The sequence below is a fragment of the Dipodomys merriami genome, unplaced genomic scaffold (genome assembly GCF_024711535.1).
Source record: "Dipodomys merriami isolate MVZ:Mamm:240054 unplaced genomic scaffold, mDipMer1.0.p SCAF_20, whole genome shotgun sequence".
Taxonomy (NCBI): domain Eukaryota; kingdom Metazoa; phylum Chordata; class Mammalia; order Rodentia; family Heteromyidae; genus Dipodomys; species Dipodomys merriami.
The window spans coordinates 20,593,874-20,617,690 of NW_027203382.1; the positions used below are offsets into that span (position 1 = coordinate 20,593,874).

Below are 23,817 nucleotides of genomic sequence, written 5' to 3' on the forward strand. Positions count from 1 at the left end.
GGTGAAGACCAAGTTTCGAAGCTCACTTTTTCACTTGAAATTTAAACATTTTTGAATTGCAAAGAGGTTCAGAAAGTTTGGGCATATTTTTAAGTGTAGAAAAAGGAAAAATAACTTATTAATTAAGAGAGGATTTGAAAGAATACTAGCCAGACAAAATTAGAGGCCAGAAAAGTAAAAATAACAGACAGAGGAAATTGTATATGATATATTATTTAGGCATATAATAAAAGTGTTTAGCATTCACATATGCTCTCATAATTTAGCTAAGAGGAAATCTTTCCTGCTTGAAGAAAGGGTAAAGCAGAACTTAATAAAAAAATTTCTTGAAAAATGAGATGACTGAAATCCTCTTTTAAGCTAAATTCTTAGAGAACAGAGAAAGTTTTCTTCACCTATGTAAGAACTGTGACAAACGTATCTAAAATTAATCTTTACCTTTATAACCAGCCTAAGTTCCTTTTGTGCATCATGTTCTTGCCTTGATGATTAATTCCACTGGAGACCTTGAAAACACATATAATCACAGTAAAAAGCATGCATGCGATTCATTATCACACTCATCAGTCACCACCTGCTTTGGGTTGAGTTTGGGTGCCACTGTCCTGCATCTTCCCCAGATGCTCTTTTGCCTGTCTCTTCATCATGTCACTCCATGATTGTAATGAGTGTAGACGGCCTGTCTCCTTAAGACTCCACATTGAGGAACTTTTCTTGTTTGCACAACGTTTTGCAGAAATGACTTCAGGTAAAAAATGAAACAAGATATTTTGCCCTTTTCAAATCAAGATTTTCAAAGGTGGCGCTGTGAGCAGGAAAAGTATGACTTTCAGAGATCTGATACTAGCCAATTTATGTTGTATCCTTTAAATATTCCTTTCAACACCTTTATATATCCTCCACTCTAACCCTCCAAAAAGAGTGTTAATTCTGAGCCATCATACTAGGAAGAGACTGCATCAAAAGTGGAAATAAAAACACTGAAAATATTTTGTATAACTCATTCATAAAATGTTAATGTTTAGGGCTGGGAAGGTGGCTCAGTGGTAGAGCGCTTGCCTTGCATGCTTGAGGCCCTGGGTTCGATTCCTCAGCACCACATAGCAGGAAAAAAAAGCCGGAAGTGGTGCTGTGGCTCAAGAGGTAGAGTGCTAGCCTTGAGCTGAAAAGCTGAGGGACAGTGCCCAAGCCCAGAGTTCAGGCCCCAGGACCGGACCCTCCACCCCCAAAAAATGTTAATGTTTAAGGTATACCTTGTTTTTGTTGAATAAAAGTTCACCAAGCAAATTTCCCCTTTAAAATATGTAAAAATTTACTCCAGTACAAAACATTTAAACTTATAATGACTTAGAAAAACCTTATATTGTTGTTCCATTTGGAATAACAAATAAAAATGTTTAACTCTGAATTTTTTTGCAAGTCAATAAATTAGCCTTGAAAGAGTCCCCTCCATCCTAGTTGTAATATTATATAAACATGGCTAATATGCCACTAAATCTCCTCACATGATTCAGACTGCACAATAATCATGAGACTGGTAAATTTAAATGGAATCTAAAGCAGTGTATTACTAACTTCATGTTTGATTATATCAATAGTCACCATAGCCATTTTGTCTTAGAAAAGAATTTAAAGTAAATCTACTTTTAAACTTTTAAACTAATGACAGGAAAAAGATTCTAAAGCATGTTTTAGCCTCCTTTTCCTCTAAAAGCACACAAATAATCTAAAGATGTTTCTGATGTTCTTAACTACAGTTAAGTTTACTATCCTCTTTTCCTTATGTTTCATGCAAAATAGCTGAAATTATCATAGCTATAAGCTGCACATATAATCAAAGGAAACTATATATTAAAGCACTGAAATTTCAAGCTTTGCTTAGTAAAATTACTAAGAAATTTATGACTCCTGTTGCTTCTACATGGTTAGCTTCTTTTCACCATGCTCCTGGTGGGAAAGTTTTTTAAATCTCCAGAATCTTAGAAACTGAACCAAGAGCGGGGAATGGAGTAAATGTTGATACTGAGACTGAAAAAGAAATAGTTGTATTAGGTTATTTTTGGATTTTGCTTGTTTTCTAATTTTCACTTGGGAAAATATTAATACATGTCAAGACACAGAAGATGAAGTAAATTGCATAGTCAATCTAAGATTAAAATTATAATTCTGCTTTGTCCTTGGAGATGCTGTTGCACATTGAATTTTTTAAACTGTACAATGCAAAAAGGAAATTAAAATGTTCAACAATGCCTTGTTTACAGAATTCTCCCAATAATATGAGCCTGAGTAATCAACCTGGCACTCCAAGGGATGATGGCGAAATGGGGGGAAATTTCTTAAATCCTTTTCAGAGTGAGAGTGTAAGTATTGTCTTGACTATATAATATTTACAGGTTTCATTTCTGAATATCTAATATAAGAATAAATGCATGAACTGTTATTACTGCTGTTTATCTAGGCTTCAGTAGGTTGAGATTTTAAAAGTTAGAACTTTTAAGTGATATTTCTTCGAAAAAAAATTAAACTTTTCCTCTTTACTACTGTGAGCATTGTCACAAAAACCATAATATCAATTTTCTAAGAGAGAACATCCACTGTGAAAAATCATCTTGGAAGTAGGTTGCCTATTTGATACAGTTGTGTGTGGATGCATGAGCGCATGCGCGGGAGCGGGAGGGGCCTGTCCCGCGGCTTGATCTCTGGCTGGGAGCTATCCCTGGAGATTTTTTTTTTTGCTCAAGGTTAGTGCTCTACCACTTGAAAGAATTCCCTTCTAACTTTTTGATGGGGATAAAAGTTTAAAGAACTTTCCTGCCCCAACTGGCTTCAAACCATGATCCTCAGCCTACTGAGTTGCTAAGATTACAGGCATGAGCCACTATCACTGGGCTCTATTTGATGCTTCTTAAAAGTTGACATGGTGCAAAAAATGTCTCAGGTTATTGGAAAACCATTCTATTCTCAGTGCTATCCCTAGCAACACTGCGGAAATATTATGTAAGTATGTTGTGGTACGTTAACCTGAATCCTCTACCCATATCATTTTTGAGTGTGATTGTAGTGTTAAGACTAAGAACTATCATTCCATCTCCATCTAAGTGGACTAGACCAAAAAGCAAAACAATGAAATTTATTTACTCACTTAATGAACTATGCCAAGGCAATTTGCTAGGCACTGAAATGACCCTTAAAAGACAAGGTGTTAAAGCATTTATTTTTAACCATTACTTTACATTAGAAATCCTTATGATTTTTTATTTTATGTATTTGTTTGTTTGTTTGTTATTTTTGTCAGTTGTGGGCCTGAACTCTGGGTCTGGGTGTTGTTCCTCAGCTCTTCAGCTCAAGGCTAGCACTCTACCACTTGAGCCACAGTGACACTTCTGGCTTTTTTCCACTTATGTGGTGCTGAGGAATCGAGCCAGGGCCTCATGCATGCAAGGAAAGCACTCTACTACTGAGCCACTTTCCCAGCCCTCTTATGAAATTTTTTTAAGTATAGTATTTTTTTAATTGTGTTACATAGTGAGTGAGAATTACCAAAACTGTGGCTAAGCACATTTGAATATGATAAATCTTTTCTGACATTTTCTGGCAGAGCCACTAGATTTGAAGATACTATAAAAGATTTCAAAACCTAAATGAAATGTTCTTCATGGAATCAGTGTCCCACATATGTATTGCCATTGTTAAATTTATTATGGATTATCTATCAGAGTACAGATAGAATTGGAAGAAACAGCTCCCCTCATTTTGCCTAACTTGATCTTTACCAGAAGTAATACCATCATAAATTGAAGGCTAATTGAATGTCAGCTCTTAGAGTAGTTATTTCTCTAAATGGAACCCCAAATTGAGTGCCTTGTGGATTCTTTTAGTTCTTGCTCTCAACCAACAGCCATTGTGTGGTACAAGACTTCTTTTGACTTTTGATTTTTTTTAATTGAAAGAGAGAAAGAATACTAACAAAAAAGAAAGAGAAAAAAATTTTTTAAAAAGGAAAAAACTGATCTTTCCATTTGTTTTTATTTGCAGGATATATGGTATATAAAAAGTTAGCCATAATTAATGAGGAAATAGGAAAAATGTGAGACACTATGTAGTTCAAGTCATAATACTTAGGATTACAGAAATTATTATTAGATTCTGTTCACTATTTTACTTCACAGCTATGGTACAATTAGCTATTTTCTTAGGTGTGCTTGTCTAGTTACAGATATGCATCTCTTTCTTTTCTAACTTTTCATAGTAAAATCCAGTGAAGTACCTAACAAATCAATTTGGTCCACTTATTGAGCCTCCTATATACAAAACACTAAGTTAAGGACGATACTCTAGGATAAATGTAATAGTATCCAAAGGATACAATCCAATAAGAAAACATGCTTACATACATAACTAAAGTAATAAGTGCTATAATACACAATTCATAATATCCAAGAAATGAAATCAAGCTAAGCTTCTATCAACTAATAAAAAAAGAAAATGTGGCATATTTACATAATGGAGTACTCTTCAGCCACAAAAAAGATTAAATTTTGCTATTTGTGACAGCACGTATAGCAGAGAAAGACATTATATTAAGTAAAATAAGGCAGGCAAAATATAGATTAATACATCATGTTCTCACTCATGTAGAATCTAAAATAAGTTGATCTCATATAAGTTAATAATAGAATGTTGGTTACCAGAGCCAGGAAAGTATGAGGAACGGATACAAGTTGGTAGATTGGTACTAAATTATAGGTAGATAGGAGAAAAAAGTTCTAGTATGCTAGATATGTATTTCAAAACAACTAGAAGGAAGGATTTTTAATGTTTCTTTTGCAAAGAAATGACAGTGTTTGAGGAGATATGTTTACCCAATTTGAACATTACGCGGTATATTTATGTATCAGAGTCATAGTACTTTATAAATATGTGTGATTTTGTCAGTTAAAAAACTATATAATAATTTAAATAAATGTGGAACAGATATTAACCAAATGCTTTAAAAGAGGAAATTATTAATTTGAGATTGAAAGAAAACATTTTGAAAAGAGTTACTCAAGATTTTAACTTTATGGGCAGGCATAGAGAGTTCCCTTTCTCTCCTTCCTTCTCACTGTTGTCACTGATTGCTGCTGGCCTGGTTTAGCAGTCTGGAAAGGGAAACCATTTCTAAACAGGCATCAGAAAGTTCTTCATAGGAGGTGGGGCAGAGAATCAGATATAACAGGACTTGACGAACTACTTCATACCAAATATATACCAGCCTCATCTTTGAATCTCAACCAGACTTAGTCCAGGCAAAACAACAGAGCCAGTTGTAAGAGTATACATTTAGAATGGAGAGCACAAGCAGTTGGAACCAAACCCTGGCTCTCCTGGCCAAGGCTCACTGTCCCTGAACCCAAGAAGAAGGTTAAACACCAGACTGTTAGCAGTTAGAAAACAAAGGCTCCCTGCATTCTCCATCTTCACTCTTTCCTGTCCCCAGCAGAAAATTCAAAAAGTTAAAGTAAAATAATTGAATGAATGGCAGCCTGAGACAACCCATGGCAGTAGTCAGCCTTGAAGGTCCACATGCAACTGTTCCCTCCAGCCTTTCATCTGTCTAGTGAAGAAAGCCGTGTTATGACTAGGGTCAGTGTCATCTAGACCTTCCTTTATCTACAACCAAATATTTTTGCTTAGACCTTTTAATAAGATGACGCAGTGAGAGGAAGAAAAACAAAAGGAGATTCGTTGCCACCTAAAAGGTAGTTATTTCTAATAAGATACCTTTACTGTAATCAAGACAATACATACTGTTTAATAAATGTTAAAAGAAAAAAGTTCCAACAAGTGAATATTTAAATTCTGATATTCAGTATACATTCCTCTGAAAAGCACATACTTTTGAGCAGTCTGCCATATGAGGATTTATCACTTTTTACCACAAAAGATGTCTGAGAGGGGAGCAAACGTGTCTTTAGTATTTATATCCTAGTCACTTCACCCAAGCTACTTCATTTAATTATACAAAAACTCCCAACCCTACGTCTTAACTTAAAGAGCCAATGTAAACAACAGAGCAAAATATCAACTAAAAACAAAAAAAAAAACCCATTTCACCACTTCCCTCTTTTTCTGACTTACAAAAAATCCTTTTATTACAAGAAACAAAGATGCCCCCTAGTGTTTAAATGTTGTAAAATGTTTGCTTTAGAAGGTACAGAATAAAATAGTTTTGCATGCTTTTCAAGTAAAGAAAATATCTTACCTAATTCCTTGAGCTAATTTACATAAAAATTACTTCCTTGTGACAAACAAGGTGAAATATTCTGTTTCTGCTATTATAAAGAAATCACATCAAACCCAGATTTTTATACAGTTACACAAATTTCACCTCAGTTTATTTCAAAGCAGAACAGCTAGCTACTCCTTATTTCTCATTAAGAAAATAAAATACTATATAGAAAATGAGGCATAAAAATTCAGTGAGATCTAACATATTGTTGAAGTTTAGAAACAAGAATTTATATACATTGTTGAAAGATTTAATAACTACTGGATTCTGTGTTATGTAAACTGCATAAAGGAAAGGGAAAAACACAACTTCATACTGTCATGCTATATCAAAATATAGTTTACACATTAAGGTAAAATAAATTGTAATCTGTTTAAAATAATACCTTTATGGTACTTCTTTTAAAAGATAAACTATAAACCATGATGTTGGTGATATCTTGGTGAGAGCCTCTGAGGAAAACCAGATTCACAGAATAGTTTTGAAACAGGGCAATCGGATATCCCAATGTTTTGGTATAAACACTGCAGTATGCCATTGCGTATTGATGCTGTGGTTCAGTAGAAACTTTGGAGTGTGGTCTCAGTACAGAGCACCATGAATATTTGATGCCTTTAAGCCTGATGCTCCATTTAACACTCACTCTTCCTTTTCTTCTGGAAAAAAATGTAAGCCACTTTGCTACCACTTTGAGGAATCATGATCAATAGAAAAAGTTCTTTAGCTTGCACATTCTGTGAGGTTTCCTAGAACTTCTGTGATTTCCTTTAGTGTCAAGGAAATTGAAGCAGTGTCAATAAAGGCAGCTGAATACAGTTTACAAGTACAAATAGCATGGCCATAAAGACACCCTGGCTGGCATATACTGATGCCTATTTAACTGTACTAGAGACGGTAAGCACAGCATTCTACAGTTATTTATACCCCAAAATAGTACTTTATTAGATGCTTATGAAAAATAATGATAAGTAATAATAATAAGTGTTATTTCTTGGAGCTAATGCTTCCATCCTTCCTGACTGATTCTTGTCCTTGATTTATTATCATACCTTATTCCATTACTCAGTTTCCTCCCTGGCCATACTCATTTTTCTTAACTTCCCAATCAATCAATTATTCTTCTGTAAGATTCCCTTATAACATTTGAAATACCAAACATGAGATATTTAACAATTCCTGGTGTTAAAGGATCATAAAAATCAGGGAAAATATTTGATATTAGACTATGTGCACACTTATATGTACATGTATGCATCTTTTAATAATATATATTCGAATGAAGATTATTATATTTTAACTATTTGCTAATTTTACATGACATATGATGAGATAGAATAATAATATGAGCAAAGGATTCAAGAACATTTTAAATCCCAGTTATTAATGATATATATTAAATGAGATGGTCTTTGGAGTTAACTGTGACTTACCCAGCAATGTTTTCAAATATTTCCTTTGAGGTCCTTTCTGAAATGCTTTAATATCTTGCTGTTTTAAATTATTAGCACAGTATACTCAGTAAAATCTTTGTTCTGAAATAACAATTGGTGGTCTAGCTATGCTATATAAACTTGTAAATTTTTGGTTTCTAAGTAGCACTTCAGGACATTCCAAGAGGTCAGAAGCTTTATGTGGTTGGTGGCTGTTGTACTGGACAGCCCAGAATAGTTTCAGTCATCAAAAAAACTGACCGCACTGATTTCATCACAAGTTCTTTTTATAAATAATATTGTAAGAAACAGAATTTCTCAGTACCCATTTTATCACTGTTTCTGATTTTTTAATATATAATAAAACATTGATAAGTGTTTGTTTTCTTGTTGATTCTTGACCCTGAGAATAAAATATCAAAGTATAATTCTGTTTAGTTAAAGGCTTTGGAAAGTTAAGTTGATGGTTACTGAGATTATTTGTGAGACTGTACACACTTTGTAAGGAAAGTGTATTCCCACTCCAGCACAAAGTTGGGGGTTAGCTCCATTTCAATAGCTCTTATCTATGATTGTTTGAAAAGTTTTGGATTGCTTTTGGTTTGCTTTTGTTGTGTTTTGTTTGTTTATGCCATGATAAAGATTACAATGAGTGACTTTTTCTATTAGACTGAATCTCTGTTCTTTGGCAGTCTCCCTTTAATCACCCTATCTTCCCTGTTGTCCATTATAAGAGTCAGTTCAACTGTGTAACTTAGCCTTTTGAACTGAAGCAAATTTTTGGCCTATTAAAGCATTTTAACAAGTAGATTTTTCTTGATACAGCCTATGTTTAAAGAACTAGCAATTCTGCCAATGGTGTGACACCCTTTTTTTAGACTGCGTCCTGTGCCTTTATTCAGGAACAATGCGTGTTCTGGCTTGATCCCTAATAACTTGTGGTTCCAAGGCCTGCCAGCTAAGCCACTTTCACCCCTTCTTGTTCTGAGAAACCCATCTTTCTTATTTTGATTCATCCTTACCTTGGCACAGTTTATCCCCTTCTCTTGGTTTCCGAAGTCCATCTCAGCTTGCCTGGAATTCGTGTCACTGGTCTCCTTCTAAGAAGTCACTTTCCCTTCCCAGTATCATTGTTCCCATTCAGCCCCTGCAACCTGGGACTATCTGTCCTTGAACTTTACCTGCTCCCTTTCCTAAGACATAATCATTACTAGCACATTGAAAAGAATCACCTTTTTCCCTGGTCCTCACAGATTTTCAATAAAGCACTTTAAATATTTCATGATTAATATTTCCATTGTAACCTAGAAAAACCTAGAAGTCATTTTCATTTACAGTGCAGTACCATCTGAGGCTCGATGCTTCCCCCCATGGTTCAGATGATTTACAACTGTGGCATCCAAAATGGTCATGATTTGCTAGAGATTATGGGGCAGTTCTGGACAGTGATGCTCTAGAACTTTTTGTCACAGTGTATCACTCAAGAGCAAGGAGTAGGGGCTGGGAAGGTAGCTCAGTGGTAGAGCGCTTGCCTTGCATGCTCGAGGCCCTGGGTTCGATTCCTCAGCCCCACATAAGCAAAAAGAAAAAAGCCGGAAGTGGCACTGTGGCTCAAGTGATAGAGTGCTAGCCTTGAGCTGACGAGCTGAGTAACAGCGCCCAGGCCCAGAGTTCAGGCCCCACTACCGGACCAAAAAAAAAAAAAAAAAGAGCAAGGAGTAGATTGGTATATCATTCCTTTCTAAATCATTTTATGTTCCTTTTTTAATATTTTTATTATAAAGACACTGTACAGGGGGGTTATAGTTACATGGGTAAGGTAATGAGTACATTTCCTATAGAGCATTGCTACTCCCTCCTGAAGACCACTGTTTTCCAAACTTCTAAAAGCCTCACGTTATATCACTTGTCAGTCTCAGCATCGACAAGTATTTAGCAATTATGCCTCTGACCTCACACAAAAAAGTAACAGATTGAGACTGAAACTACAGATTAGGAGCAGGAGGTTATGTATAAACGTAAACACTGAAGTATCTTAAAATGTTTTAATGAGAACTTCTCCAGGCTAGCTGGGAGTTAGTTTTGTTTTGTTTTGCTGCCCTGCACTATTCATCTAGTATTTAATAAGTACCATCTATGTATCTAGTAAGACAGCTCTTAGAATTTTTATCCTCCCCAAACCACTAGTTATTAGGAAACCTCACTTACTGGTATGGAAACAGATCTTGAGTGAGATTAGTTAATTCCCCATTTTATATGGCTATACATAGCAAAAGCTAGTCCCTATTCTTATTTCATTACAATCCAACTTTGGACTGGAATTGCCCAAATTGTTAGAAGTATCTTCAGAACACACATAATCTGGCTAGTAAGGGGTATCTTAAGAGGCTGAATGATGGCTTCCCAGAGGGAATATTTTTTTAAAAAATAATTAGAACAAAATGGCATCTATATAATACATTCTTTTTATAGTTTATTATTTTTATGTGGTATGATGTTAAAAGCCTGGGTATAAATGATCATAAGAAGGTAAAATTCACCATATCTTTTGTTGTAACATGAAGAACCTTAGTGGTCTATAAAAGTTACTGCTAAAATATGGATTCTTCTTTTTTTCTTCTAGTACTCCCCTAGCATGACAATGAGTGTGTGATCCTTTACGCGTCTCCTCATGAAAACCACAGTGAGTCAGCCCTTCACAGAACTACTACGGAAGAAAATTATTCATCACAGTGTACAGTAAAGGAATCTCAGTCACACCAAACCAACCTTTTTATTTCCTGCTCTCTCCCCTATTTTGTGAAGAAAGCGGGTCCAAACGTGATTCAAACAACTGTACGGAGTGGCACATTAGAATTGCCCTAATCTGAACTGCAAATAATTATCTGTGTATGTATATGCGTGGGAAGGAGATTGTATCGTATATGTGGATGTTATATGGACATATACGCATACATGCATTGACCCACAGGACATTGTAAAATATTATCACATGACATCTTAAGTAGAAATAGGTAGGGACTTTTATTCCATCCTTTTTTTCACGTTTACATTTTAATTATTAAAAGTTGCTCCTGTCCCCTCCCTGAACTATTTTGTGCTGTGTATATCACTGCTTTATATAAGTTATTTTTTAAGGTGAACTCAGATGTTATGGTTTTGTAAATGTCTGCAATCATGGATAGGAATAAAATCGCTTATTTGAGAGCTTTCATTAAATTGTGTCTGATGCAAGTTATCCTGTGAATCCTAAAGTGTACTGTCTCAAGTAATGGAAGAAAGTATGCCTTTATCCTTATGTCAAATCAAACAATTTCTCGGTTACCTTGAGTAAAAAGTATTTTTGTATTTTTTTTGCTTGAGAAAAACACTTCAGATCAACAAAAGCTTAACTGGGGCTTCAACAGTATATTTCTGCAATAACTACTTTAAATGGAATTCTTGATTTGTTTGTCTTAGATGATACAAAAATCATTAATTAGCTCAAATTACCTAGATCACAGCAATAAAGTGACAGGGGTTGTCATATTTTTAGCAACATGTTTTCTTGTTCTCATGATAAAGCCCTAAAGTGATCACAGAACCATTTGCTTGAATTTATCACTTTTCACTAGGCACACTACAGGTAAATTTTTAATAACACACCAGTGTGAAATGCTATCTTTCATTGAGACATCCTGTGAACATCTCCATAGAGATGCTACAAACAGTCAAATGATTGAGACTTTCAACACCAGGGAGAAAAGAGTTATCTGGATACCCGAGGGCATCTGAGAGCTTCTGGAGTGCTGCTACTTTATCTAGATCAGTAACTTGCTTGCTAGGGCAGTACTGACTGGTACCAGTCCCTGCTGCTGTCTTTCTTCCCTGGCAGCAGAGCGCCTGCTCTGTTCCAGGGACAGAGGACTTGCATTCTGAGGAAAATCACCTGTAGCAACAGTAACTTCCCTCCTGGACATTGACTTGAATAGGCTAAATCTGCATTGTATGACAGTTCAGAAGGCAATGAGGAAATATGTTTAAAATTACTTCCCTTATAAAAAGCACTTTGCTCTATGACACTTTCCAGATCTTTTGGGTCATGTTTAATCATACATATGCATACCAATTTGCTAATATCAACATATGAAGACTAATTTTAGACTCTGAAACAGACAACTTGCTGATAGTTTGTGTTACGACCGTGATACAATAACCACAGAGAAGCACCAACTATATATCCAAACTCCAGAGCCTTTGAAAAGCATTGCTTAATCTCATTCATCTCACTCAAGAGGAATTTTCTCTTTCCTTTAAGCTGATCATGGTCTCTAAGTGAAAATTCAGCAATACATGTACTAGTTCTTCATTCCAGATGATTTATTCTTGTCAAATCAGTAATGATGTATTCCTTCTGAAAATAATGATGTGTGTGTGCGTGCGTGCGTGTGTGTGTGTGTGTGTGTGTGTGTGTGCATGACAAAGGTGTTGGGCAGAACTGTTGGGGGAGGGAGAAACATTGAATTAAACTCATGTTTCAGATTTGAACTGTAGTAAAATGAGTCACAATTACACATAGTGTTAGGAGCCCTGGGATTGCATACCAGCAAGGAGCCTTATGCTCTCAAGCTTCAGAGATCTGTCATGAACAATTCAATCTCAAAAGTCTTTACCTCAAGCCAAGATAACCTGACAGTGGCACTTTGTACAAACATCTGAATTTCAAGAACAATAACTTTCACTTCTTATGACAATTGTAGCAAAATTGATAGTCTTTTGATTAAACTTAATTTCATGATAGGATTTTTAAAATATTTTGTTAGCTCTTTTCTCCATTGTCCGTTGTTACTGACCTTGCATTGCTTTTATTTGCCTTCTGGGAAGGTATTTTTTTTAATTACAAAGAACTCTGAACCTGATTTTACTTGCCCGTATTTTAGGCGTAATCCTAGACTTGGAATGGCATCATGAGTCCTGTTATTTCTAATTTGTTGCAAATGGTAAATTTGCTATTTCTTGTTTTTAATATATAGTAATCAGTTCACCATGATACTTATTTTTCTTTTTTGGATCCCATATTAAATATGGCTATTTCAGATAATTCCTGAAATAGTTTAAAATCATTTTTGAGGAAACCATTGTATTAAAAAATACAAAAATGCTTAATTTTTATATCCAATTAATCTCATATATTGAATGGAAGCTAGTGTCTATATATTTTTGTTTTTAGATTTTGAATCATTTAAACGTTAGTATTTTTTCTTGTAATAAGGACATATATAATCTTTTATGTTTTTCATCTCTGCCAATGCATTTGTGAGTTAGTCTTGATAGATATTGCCTCTTTCTAGGGTTATTCTCATTCATTTCACCTCACAATAATATTAGCAATTCTTACCAACATTGAACATGAAATGCACATGTAAAATTGGAAATAAGCAGTAGGTGAAAACATTATTTTTCTTTGCTTTATATTGTGCCTATCTCTGCAGGTGAAAGTACATGTCATTCTTTCTGTGTTACATATGATTTATAATCAGCTGTCTTTCTTACATTGAAGTTGCCCAGGAGAACAGAAGCTACAGGGTGTCATTAATACCATATATTTGAAGGGTGAATCAGTTCACTTGTAATATGCTCCAGGTTGGACTCAGTTGCTGATGAATAGGAAATTTATAGCTAAAAATCTGAGGTAAAGATTTCTCTATTGCCAAAAGACTAACAAATCATTTCTGTTCCTCCAGCCATGGAAAGTACGCCAAGATCTCTTTCCCTCCAGGAACAAAACAGAGAAAACTTCCATTTCTATTTGTATGATTATCTGAGATACCTGATTTCTATTTCAATTCGTAGGGTCATTCAATTAATACTCCATCTTTAGTTTAAAAGACAGCAAGCCAAAATAAGTAAATTCATTTTGGGACACACCTAAGTCTTACAATTTGTCCACATCATATTGCTTTGGGAATGTTCCACAGTGTATTTCCCGTTTTCTCAACAGGTGGAGTTTTCTGCAGTCCTTCATATGCTAAAGCAGCCCACCCCTGTGAGGCTACAATAAGGCCCAAGAAATAATTTGTACATACAGGACTGACAAGTTGCTTCTTGTTGACTTCTTTCCACCATCTGCCTACACTGATAATGTTGTATAGCCTATGAATGATATTATAAGTAGCCGATTGGCCTTTGGCAGAGTAGTTTCCCCACTCCTAAAACCTTGATTTGTTTCTTGGCTTTCTCCATACCTTCATCAAGTCCCTGACCACCCCCCCCCCCAACCCCCAGTAAATAAGAAACAGACTGAACAGTTTTATCTTCTCAGCCCTTAGGAGCTTCATCTCTATATAGTGTTGATGGTGATTTCCCATTGGGAAATGGTTTTAATTTTCATTTGTTGATTATTACTGTTGATTACAAGAAATTCCATAAAACATAGCTACTTAATTTTGGGATGTGTAATAGTACTTGGGTGCCAGTTTTTTCCTGTTTTGTGTTTTATATACTATAATTCTCTTAATTTGAAAACATCAGTTAATATATGTAGTCCATGATAGTGTAAGGAGGAAAAAAGGCCAATGTGAGAAGAAAAGTTGTGTTTTCCAAAAAGGTAGACTCACCTTATTTAAATTTTCCTTTATGATAGTGTCTTTTTTTTTCTCATGAATTGCGGAGTATGTTTGCTTAAAGCAGTGCTCGCTAACCTAAAGATCTGTCTATAGACCAATCCTTTGGGAAATCCTGGAAAAATAAGAATGGTGAACCACTCTTCACAGTGCTTTTTGATGGTTGCACATGAAAGGTGTGTGTGTCCCTGTGTGCATGTGTTGGTGATGGTAGTATGAAGTTTGCTCACAAATCACTACTCTGATTCATTTCCATGTTAAGTAGTGATTTGGGATAGAAAGAATACTACAACACACGAGCAGATGAAGTCTCTGAGGCCCAGATTTGATAGGCCTGTGTGAGCTTGTCCCTATTAAGCTTTCTTAAGTGGGCCTGTACATAGGGATGAGAGTATAAATGATCATTTGATCCTTGACCACTTCTGATCTTGCCAGCACTCGTGTAATAATTATAGTTTTCTGATGTGTACATTTTTATAAGAAATTGGTATTAATTTATGTTACCTAAAGCATTAACTTTACCCATGAACTGTAATTCAGATTGAAAGAGGTGACCTACAGATGAAACGTGCACCTGAAACTGCTATAATTACTTTTTAAAAACTATATCCTAAAGAGAAATCCTCAGCTGAATAAGCCTCCCAAGGAGAAGTTCCTCAGTTAAGTTTCCCATTCATGTATAATTGGTTTTCCTGAATAGAATAATTTCTGTGAGTAATTTAAATGTGAATATTTTTGCTGTCTACATCTTTAAGAATGAAAAATACAGTACAGTATATAGATATTATAAATTTTAAAGTGGGACTAAGTGTGTTTATGTATGCAATTATAGTTTGTCTCTTTTCCTCTGCAAATTTACTGAGCACCATCAGGACAAATGCCAATTCATTTTGATTCTTTCAATCATTGAAATGTTAGGATCCACTTTTGAAATATTTGGCAATTCATTTCGTAGTGAGATAGTCTGTTAACACGACAAAGGCAAGTGTCTAGTATTCCTAGAAAAATGATATCAATGATTTATTCCCAGTTTACAGTAAAACTTCATCCTATTTCCTCTTTCACATAAAATCATCTCTGTACTTTGCCTCTCAGAACATGGTATGTTGTTAGCTATATGGCCATTATGCCTTGGTAAAACTGTTCAGCTAAATGTAACTAACCATGGAGTTATTAGAAGACAGCAATTCAGATAATTTCCAGGTTACTTGATTTGACAGGTCTCTGCTAATTTTGCAAAACTTTAGAGAGTTTTCTTAATATGAACTACTGGTCAACATGTGTATATGACTTTCTATCAAATCATATTTAAAAATGCTTTGCTTTCCTTTTATTAAGACAATTTGAAATCTTATAAACTGTTAGATGAATAATTAAAGGACTTGCTATTGTCTCAAACATGGAAAATGGAGAGAGATCTTTATAAATACAACTCTTTACTCATGATAGCCATCAATTTATCAAATTGTTTAATTTCTCTAATTGTGATTTTAAGAATTTAAGATGTTTTCTTACTACATGTGTTAAATTGTTACCTATAATGTCTTCCTGGAAAAAATAGAATTATTTGTAAGATTTTTATAAATGCACAATTTATGTATAAATATAATTGGAATCTGGGATGACTTAGTAATATACTAGTCTTAATTCAATAATAGCCACCAGCTATCTGGCACATTTGTAAATTTAGCATCTGTGTATGTATGTGTGTATGTGTATATGTGTGCACATGTGCACATTATTACATTTATTCTCAAATGGATTTATCACTTAATGTTTTTGTAAAACTTGAGCTACTTGTGTAATGGGAAAAGTTGCCATAAAAATGTACATAAAGGCCCCTTAATTTGGCACATGTCTTCACATTTAATTTATAAAAATATAGCTTTTCATTTACAGTTTCTACCCTTTCATTTCTAGCCTCTACATCAGTACTTATTGGAAAATTAAACTGTTGGTATGAAAGAGCATAAATGCTTTCCGAATGACGAGTCAAAATACAGCTAAAGTGGACATTTATATAGCTGAATTTGATATTATAGCTTCTATAAAAATCTAGGAATGTCTAGTGGCCAAGAATTTGTATTCATTTAACAAAAAAAAAAACTATGAGTGGCTACTTCCATATGGTCAAGTAACTGAACTTGAATGCTAAAAAATAACTGACATAATTAGCAGATAGATATCTGTTAATGGATAAAGTTTTGCTACTATCTTCCAAATAGAACTATACAGCACCCTGCACATTTCGCAACATACACTGAAGTCGATTCTCAATAGTAGTCTATAAAAATAACAATGTAGGAGGAAAAGCTACAATTGGATTAAGGACTCATTCTGGAGATACATAATTGTTTTTCACCCCCAATAAAAATTTAAATACTGGTTCCTTTATTATTTATTATGGCATATTCTAGCTTAGTGATGAGGTATATTTGTGCATACCGATTAGAAAGGAAAATGATAAATACTGGACAGACTGAGCCAAAAGTTACCTCAAATAACTTCTCAGATGATTTTTAGCAAAGTACTGGATTTCTGGGGGCTGTTAGGTAGCTAGCAAGGCAGTTGAGCCCATGATTTTAAACAGGTAGAAGTTAAATAACCAAGAACTTTTCCAGAAGATTTTGTTTAAACTATTTCTGTGTGGATATATATATATATATGTATATATATATGTATATATATATATATAAAACACATGATATATATAATAGAATGTCTATGTGATCAAATAGTATATACTATTAGTGATGGAAATGTTAGGAAGGTCCAGGGTAAAAGTTTCACAGATAAAAGCAGCAGAATCCCCTTAATTCCCCCTCAGTTCCTGTGATGACTGAGATGACAAACACTGAATAACCTAGTAGAGGAAAAGAAGGGGCAGGTAAATACAAGAAATTTTAGATTTAATCCCTATGCATAGTCTGATGATGAGAATTTGATGCATTTTTTTTCTTTTAGAAAATCATATAGGCAAAGGCATTTTGTGTGTAAATGTTTTTGTTGGCTCATTCAGTTTGAGAGTGTCCCCTGATGTAAATGTTGAGCCCTCCTTGATTACAGCTTCATATCTCCTGACCAGTGACCTCACAACACTATCTTTACCTCTTGTAGTCCATTTACCTCTTGTAGTCCATTATTGCTGAGAATTGCAATGAAACCCTTCATATCTAGTAATATTACTGGAAAATGGTTTTTAAATGTGCTTTTGATAAAATAATAGTAGTCAATTATTCATGTATGTTACATAAACTAGTTTCAGTTACATAGGGGAATTCATCATTGCTTATATATGTAACTAGAGTTTCAAAGAAAAGTGTCTTGAATTGAAAAATCACAGTTCTTTATGTAACCTTTTCTATTAGGGTACTCATTGTTTTATCCTGTGTGACATTATCCACTGAAGAGTTATTCCACATATGTAGTGGAATATTAATTTAATTGATTCAATTAATGTTTAATTCAATCATTGAGAGTGATTAGCTTTTGAGAATATAGCATACTATTGTAACACGCAGCTAGTTAGCTAGATTTTCACATATTTATTGTTTTTATTCAAGTAGTACTTACTTAGGTTCATTTTTTGAATCAAGGGAAACCGCTCAGAGAGCTGTACTTAAGTCATTGAGCAAAACAAATCCAGCTAATACCTTTAAAAATACAAGCTATAGGGCTGGGAAGGTAGCTCAGTGGTAGAGCGCTTGCCTTGCAATGCCTGAGGCCCTGGGTTCGATTCCTCAGCACTACATAAGAAAAAAGCTGGAAGTGGCGCTGTGGCTCAAGTGGTAGAGTGCTAGCCTTGAGCTGAAGAGCTGAGGGACAGCGCCCAGGCCCAGAGTTCAGGCCCCACAACCGGACCCCCCCAAAATAATACAAGCTATGTATGAAAGTATTAAAGGAAAACAGAAACACTAGCAATTGCAAGGGGTCCATCTTCCCATAAAAGTCCTAAAAATAGTGCTCCAATTCAAAATTAAAATTAAAATTCTCATTATGCTGGGTGCTGGTTGCTCACACCTGTAATCCTAGCTACTCAGGAGGCTGAGATCTGAGGATCACAATTCAAAGCCAGCCCAGGCAGAAAAGACTGTGAGACTCAGAAAATCAGAAAATCAGAAGTGGCACTGTGGCTCAAGAGGTAGAGTGCTCATCTTGAGCTGAAGAGCTCAGGGACAGCGCCCCAGGCCCAGAGTTCAAACCACATGGCCAATATAATATATATATATATATATATATATATATATATATATATATAATTATGACATTCATTAATAAACAGAATTATTGAGCCTAATAGATTAATCAAACCCAACATAGTTGCCATATCAATTTATATAAAAGGAAGATTAGTAAACCTATTTATTGGCTAAGGATGATCTCCACAAAAATTAGACTAGTATTGAATCATTCAGGTTTAAAATCCAAATGAATGTGCCATTTTAAATAGCACAACAATTTTCAGGCTCTATATAAAAAAGTCTTGCTGAAAGATACTTAGCTGCAGAATCAGTGTAGGAAGTAAAACATTCAAGATCTATAGGCTGTAACACATTCAAGACCGAACACTCCCTAGAACTTGTATGCTATGTGGTATTTCTTTATTACCTTTAACTAGTTGTACAAAGGAGTTACCATTCAACAAATCAATTTAGGAGTACAATGCATCATAACCGATTCACCCCTTTCGTCATTCTCCCATCTATCCCAACCCTGCCCCTCCTCTCAATTTTCTTTGTGCAATATACATTGAATTTATGACTCCATTTCCCCCTTCTCTTCATTGTCTACTCATCTCCCCTTTCCCCCTTTATTGACTCCTTTCCCCTTTATCCCTTTTATCCCACCCTCCATCTTTCAAGTACCAGCTTCCTGGCATTCATTTTGTTGGACTGTGAGTTAGTCTTTCTAAGGAATTACACCATTTGAGTTTTCACCTGAAATACCATATTTCTGTTAATGTACTTTTGCACACTCACACGCAACTCCAGTGTTTACTTCTTTTATAAATTAATTCTAGTTTCTATACATTAGAAAAAGAATCATGCATCCTTTGAGTCTCAGCCTGATTTACTTGGCTTAATATAGGTTTTTTTAACAGGTTCATCCATTTCTTTGAAAATGTAACCTTTTTTATTATTATTGTGAAAATACCGGATAGAGGGGTTACAATTACATGGGCAAGATAATGAGTACATTTCTTATCAAGCATTGTTGCCTCCTCCTTTGTTTCCCCTTCCCATCCCTTCCCATCTTCCCCCCCGCCCCGCCCAAAGTTGTAAAGTTCATTTTTCAACATAATGACTTGTACATCTCATTATTGCAATGGGTCCACTTGTATCCCTATTTAAATGATTTGTTTTTTCCCTTCCCCACCACAACTTATACCAACATCAAATACAGTGAAAGCAGGGGTTATACCATGGAGGGAGGGACATACAAAACAACAAAGAAATCATCTTATCTATTAGAAACAATTGCATGAAAGAAAAAAACATTTGAATACATATCTTGGGGTTCATTCCCCTAACACCAACTTAGCTGACCTTTTCTGCTTGACTCAGACATATACTAGTTATTGCAAATAAGGGAAACCATGGGCTTGGCTTACTTCACTTAATATAATTTTTTCCAAGTCTCTCCATTTCCTAACAAATGGGGCAATGTCATTATTTCTAATGGAGGCATAGAATTCCATTGTGTATATATACCACATTTTCTTGATCCATTCATCTACTGAGGGGCATCTGGGTTGGTTCCATATCTTAGCTATGGTAAATAATGCTGCAATAAATAGAGTTGTGCTGATAGCTTTAGTATGGTCTTGTTTGTGATCATTTGGGTAAATGCCAAAAAGTGGGATTGCTGGGTCATAGGGGAGGCCCTATATGGAGTCTTTTGAGGAACCTCCGAAAATGTAACATTCTTAATGGATGAATGAGTCCACATTTTCTTGATCCATTCATTTATTAAGTAGCTACCTCAATAAATGGGTACTTCTGGTCTACCTTGGCTGTGGTGAATATTGCAGTAATAAACATGGGTGTGCTGATGGTTTCACTTTATCCTAGTTCATAATCTTCAGAATAAGTTCCTAAGAGTGGTATTGCTGGATCACAGGGAAGTTCTATGTTTAGGATTTTTTTTGTTTGTTGTTATTTTTGAGGACTCTCTAACCTGCTTTCCAGAGTGGTTAAACAAGTTTATATCCCACTAAATATTATTTAGGGTTGCTTTTTCTCCAAATCTACACTAGCATCTGTTACTGTGGGCCTGTTAGGTCAATTCCAAGTGGGGAGAGGTCGAGATGGGCACAAGTCTGTAAACTCTTCAGATACTCCACTCCCCACATTTTTTAAAACCTTATTTGGAAAAGTATTTACTACTACATTTTTAAGATTTAGAGAGATTTGAATAATGTTTCTGTGTAAAGGAGTTAAAAAATTAAGAAATCCTTTCTTAGATAATAGAATAGTATGCTGTTTTCCTTAGCAGTTGAGCATTTCAGAAAACATGAAATACAGAATACAAAAGTACATGCTTCAGAAAAAACATACATTAATTTGAACTTTGTTTAAAATAGATAAAATGTCTTTGGTTTACTTGCATTATTGATTCTCTTCATGTTTGACATGATGTAAGTCTGGGCCTTTACACTGGTTCTCTAACACTGGTATCTTTGCCTGGTGCTGTTATCTCATGCCTATAATCCTAGTTGCTCAGGAGGCTGAGATCTAAGGATCGCAGTACAAAACCAGCCCAGGCATGAAAGTCCATGAAACTCTTATCTCCAATTAACCACCAAAACCTATAAGTGGAGCTGTGGCTTAAATTGGTAAAGCACTAGCTTTGAGCAAAAAAGCTCTGGGACAGTGTGTCCAGGACCTGAGTTCAAGCCCCAAAACTTACAAAACAAAACCCCCAAAACAATATTCTCTCCACCTTACTTGTGAATTAAAACCGAATGAAAAGTGGATAACCTTATGCAGCTGGAGAGAAGGTTTAGAGCAGACAAGTGATTAAATCAGAAGTCATTTTCCTACTCCTAATGAGTATAAAACTGGCATTTGCTAAAATTAATGATTAATCACTAGACTGCCATATAAACTCCATCAGAAGTTTTGTGCATATGGCAACATTCCAACCTATGTGAGGGGATTTCTTCCTGCTTACATTGAAAATTTATACCATAGGCTTCATGGTATAGATCCTTTCATGATGATCTTGATTCTGCTTGCCAACAATAACCTACAAGATTTCAACAGTTTTTATATATAAGTGGCAGCAGTTATGACATTTAAATCTTTTCTACAAAGGAGAGTTGAAAAAGTAAGTTCGACTTGAGAGTGTATATGACTTATTAATATATTTCAAACCCTCTAGAGTAAGTGCAATTTTCAGAAATTAAATTCATACCTTCCCATTTGCTTCAAAGATGACATTAACTTAAATATTCAGATTGTGTTTGAAGTTCAATATACTCATTATTTAGTTACAGAGTTTTATTTGCAGTGATTGGATTCAAAGAGTATATTAAAATTTTTCAGACTTAATTATGAGACAAATCAGAGATGTGAAAAACCTGAGGATGTTTGTATGAGCAACAGTTTGAATTGAGAACACTGTCTGCAATTTGGAGTGCAAACACACTAGGTTCCACTAGACAGTATTTTTTAAAATTATCTTTAAGTAGGTGTACAAAGGAGCTGGCATTTAACAAAGCAGTTTATGAATACAATGTATCTTAATCAATGTCACAACTTTCAGCGTTTTTACCCATCCCTTCCATTATACCCCTTCCCTTATTTTTCTTAATTTTGTAGGACATACATTGAATTCTTGACTGCATTCTCCCTTCCATCTCCTTTTTGTCTATCCCTCTTCCTTTGACCCATCTCACTCATTTTCAGTACTGCTTTCCCAGTGTTTTTTTTTTAATTCTATGGAATTACATTTGAGTTCTTCCTTGACTCTACCATATTTCAGTTAATATAGTTGCACACATTTGCATACCACCCAAGATATTCACTTACAACTTTATAAGCTAATTCTAGCTGCCACATATAAGGGAAAACACACAGCCTTTGTCCCTCTGGGTCTGACTTTTTTCAGATCTTTCCATTTCTTTACAAATGATACAATAGTATTTTCTAATGGATGAGTAACATGCCATTATGTATATCCTTTCATCTATGAGGGGCATGTATGCTAATTCCATACCTTGGCTACAGCAAATTGTACTGCAATGAACATGGATGTGCTGGTGGCTTTACTGCAACCTGGTTTGTTATCTTTTTGGATCAAACCGCAGAAGTGAAATTGCTAGATCATAGATTTGTTCTATGCATAGTTTTTTTAAGAACCTCCAAACTTATTCTCCTGAGATTTTAGCCAAGGACCTAAGAGATGAAAGTCTTTATGTAAAGTACCCTTTGAGAAGGATGAGTCAGAGCAGTAACCTGCAAAAGCCATTTTTATTCCTAGGGCTGTGTCCTCTGCCTTTTTGTGAAAGAATTTGATTACTCAAGATAATCAGCACTGCTCTTCCTTCAGCTGACAGCCTGTCTCACAAGTATTTTTTTTTCAAGCCACATTTAAGGCAAGAAAAGGTTATATAAATGTGGGCAGATAGAATGGAAACTTCCCCAAAAAGGAACAAAGAACTTTTTTTTCACTGTGTGACCATTATATGTAATACTTTTACATTATGTAAACATTATGTGAAATACTCTCACAGGCCAGTGAAGAGATTAGTTATCCAATTATTCATTGTCTTAACTGACAATATTTTTTTTGTATGTGCAAATATCAACATCACTCCCAGCTTAGTTTTATCCTTGGGGTAGTCAAGCCCCTGTATAGCATTATTGGAGAGTTAATGTAGCTTTGTAAGTACTTATTAGCATAAAAGGTTTTGTATGCTCTTGAAAATAATTTACTGGGTAATGTAGGTACTGGTAAACACTGTCTGATCTTAAAAAACAAAAGAAACAAAAAAAATTAGCCCTAGCTACACACATAATATACAACTTCTTCATCGATAAGTTATTTCTGGAAATATCATCCAGCCAAATAGACCAATGCAGTATTTTTTTCATCCCAATATTCATTCAGCTACTTCCACATCTGATGGACAGGAAGGGAGAATGTGGGGAGGGGAGAATGAATCACTTCAGTTGTAGTTGATTAATCTTGGCTTTCAAGACTTAAAATAGCAAGTAGGTACTCAAGGGAATTAATTAAATCATAGTCCAAAGTATTACTAAGACTCCTGCATTTGATGGCTATTTAGAATAACTAATAGCTTTCATAGGTGAGATAAGACTGGCTCTTTCCTAAGAAGGCAAGCAAAGTTAACTGGGGGGCCAGCTCATGAAGCACTGTCTCCAGTGATTGCCATGTGATCCAAAGGCTGAGAGGAAAGAGGAGGTAGTAAGCAGGGTGAACGAAGGGCTGCATGCAGTCTGCCCTTCTAACATTGTTGATGCAATTAGCTCTGGGCACCGCACAAGTG

General features: G+C 35.1%; 1 protein-coding gene across 6 annotated transcripts in view; it reads left to right on the forward strand.

The window, feature by feature from the left end:
- Positions 1 to 10,920, forward strand: part of Ssbp2 (single stranded DNA binding protein 2) — a 241,525-nt gene extending 230,605 nt beyond the window's left edge. For all 6 annotated transcript variants that reach the window (XM_070031156.1, XM_070031150.1, XM_070031151.1 and 3 more), the window contains 2 exons: positions 2,262 to 2,360; positions 10,325 to 10,920. In XM_070031156.1, the coding sequence (XP_069887257.1) occupies positions 2,262 to 2,360; positions 10,325 to 10,354 (129 nt within the window). In that variant the 3' untranslated portion in view covers positions 10,355 to 10,920. The remainder of the gene's footprint in view (positions 1 to 2,261; positions 2,361 to 10,324) is intronic.
- Positions 10,921 to 23,817: the final 12,897 nt, after the last annotated feature.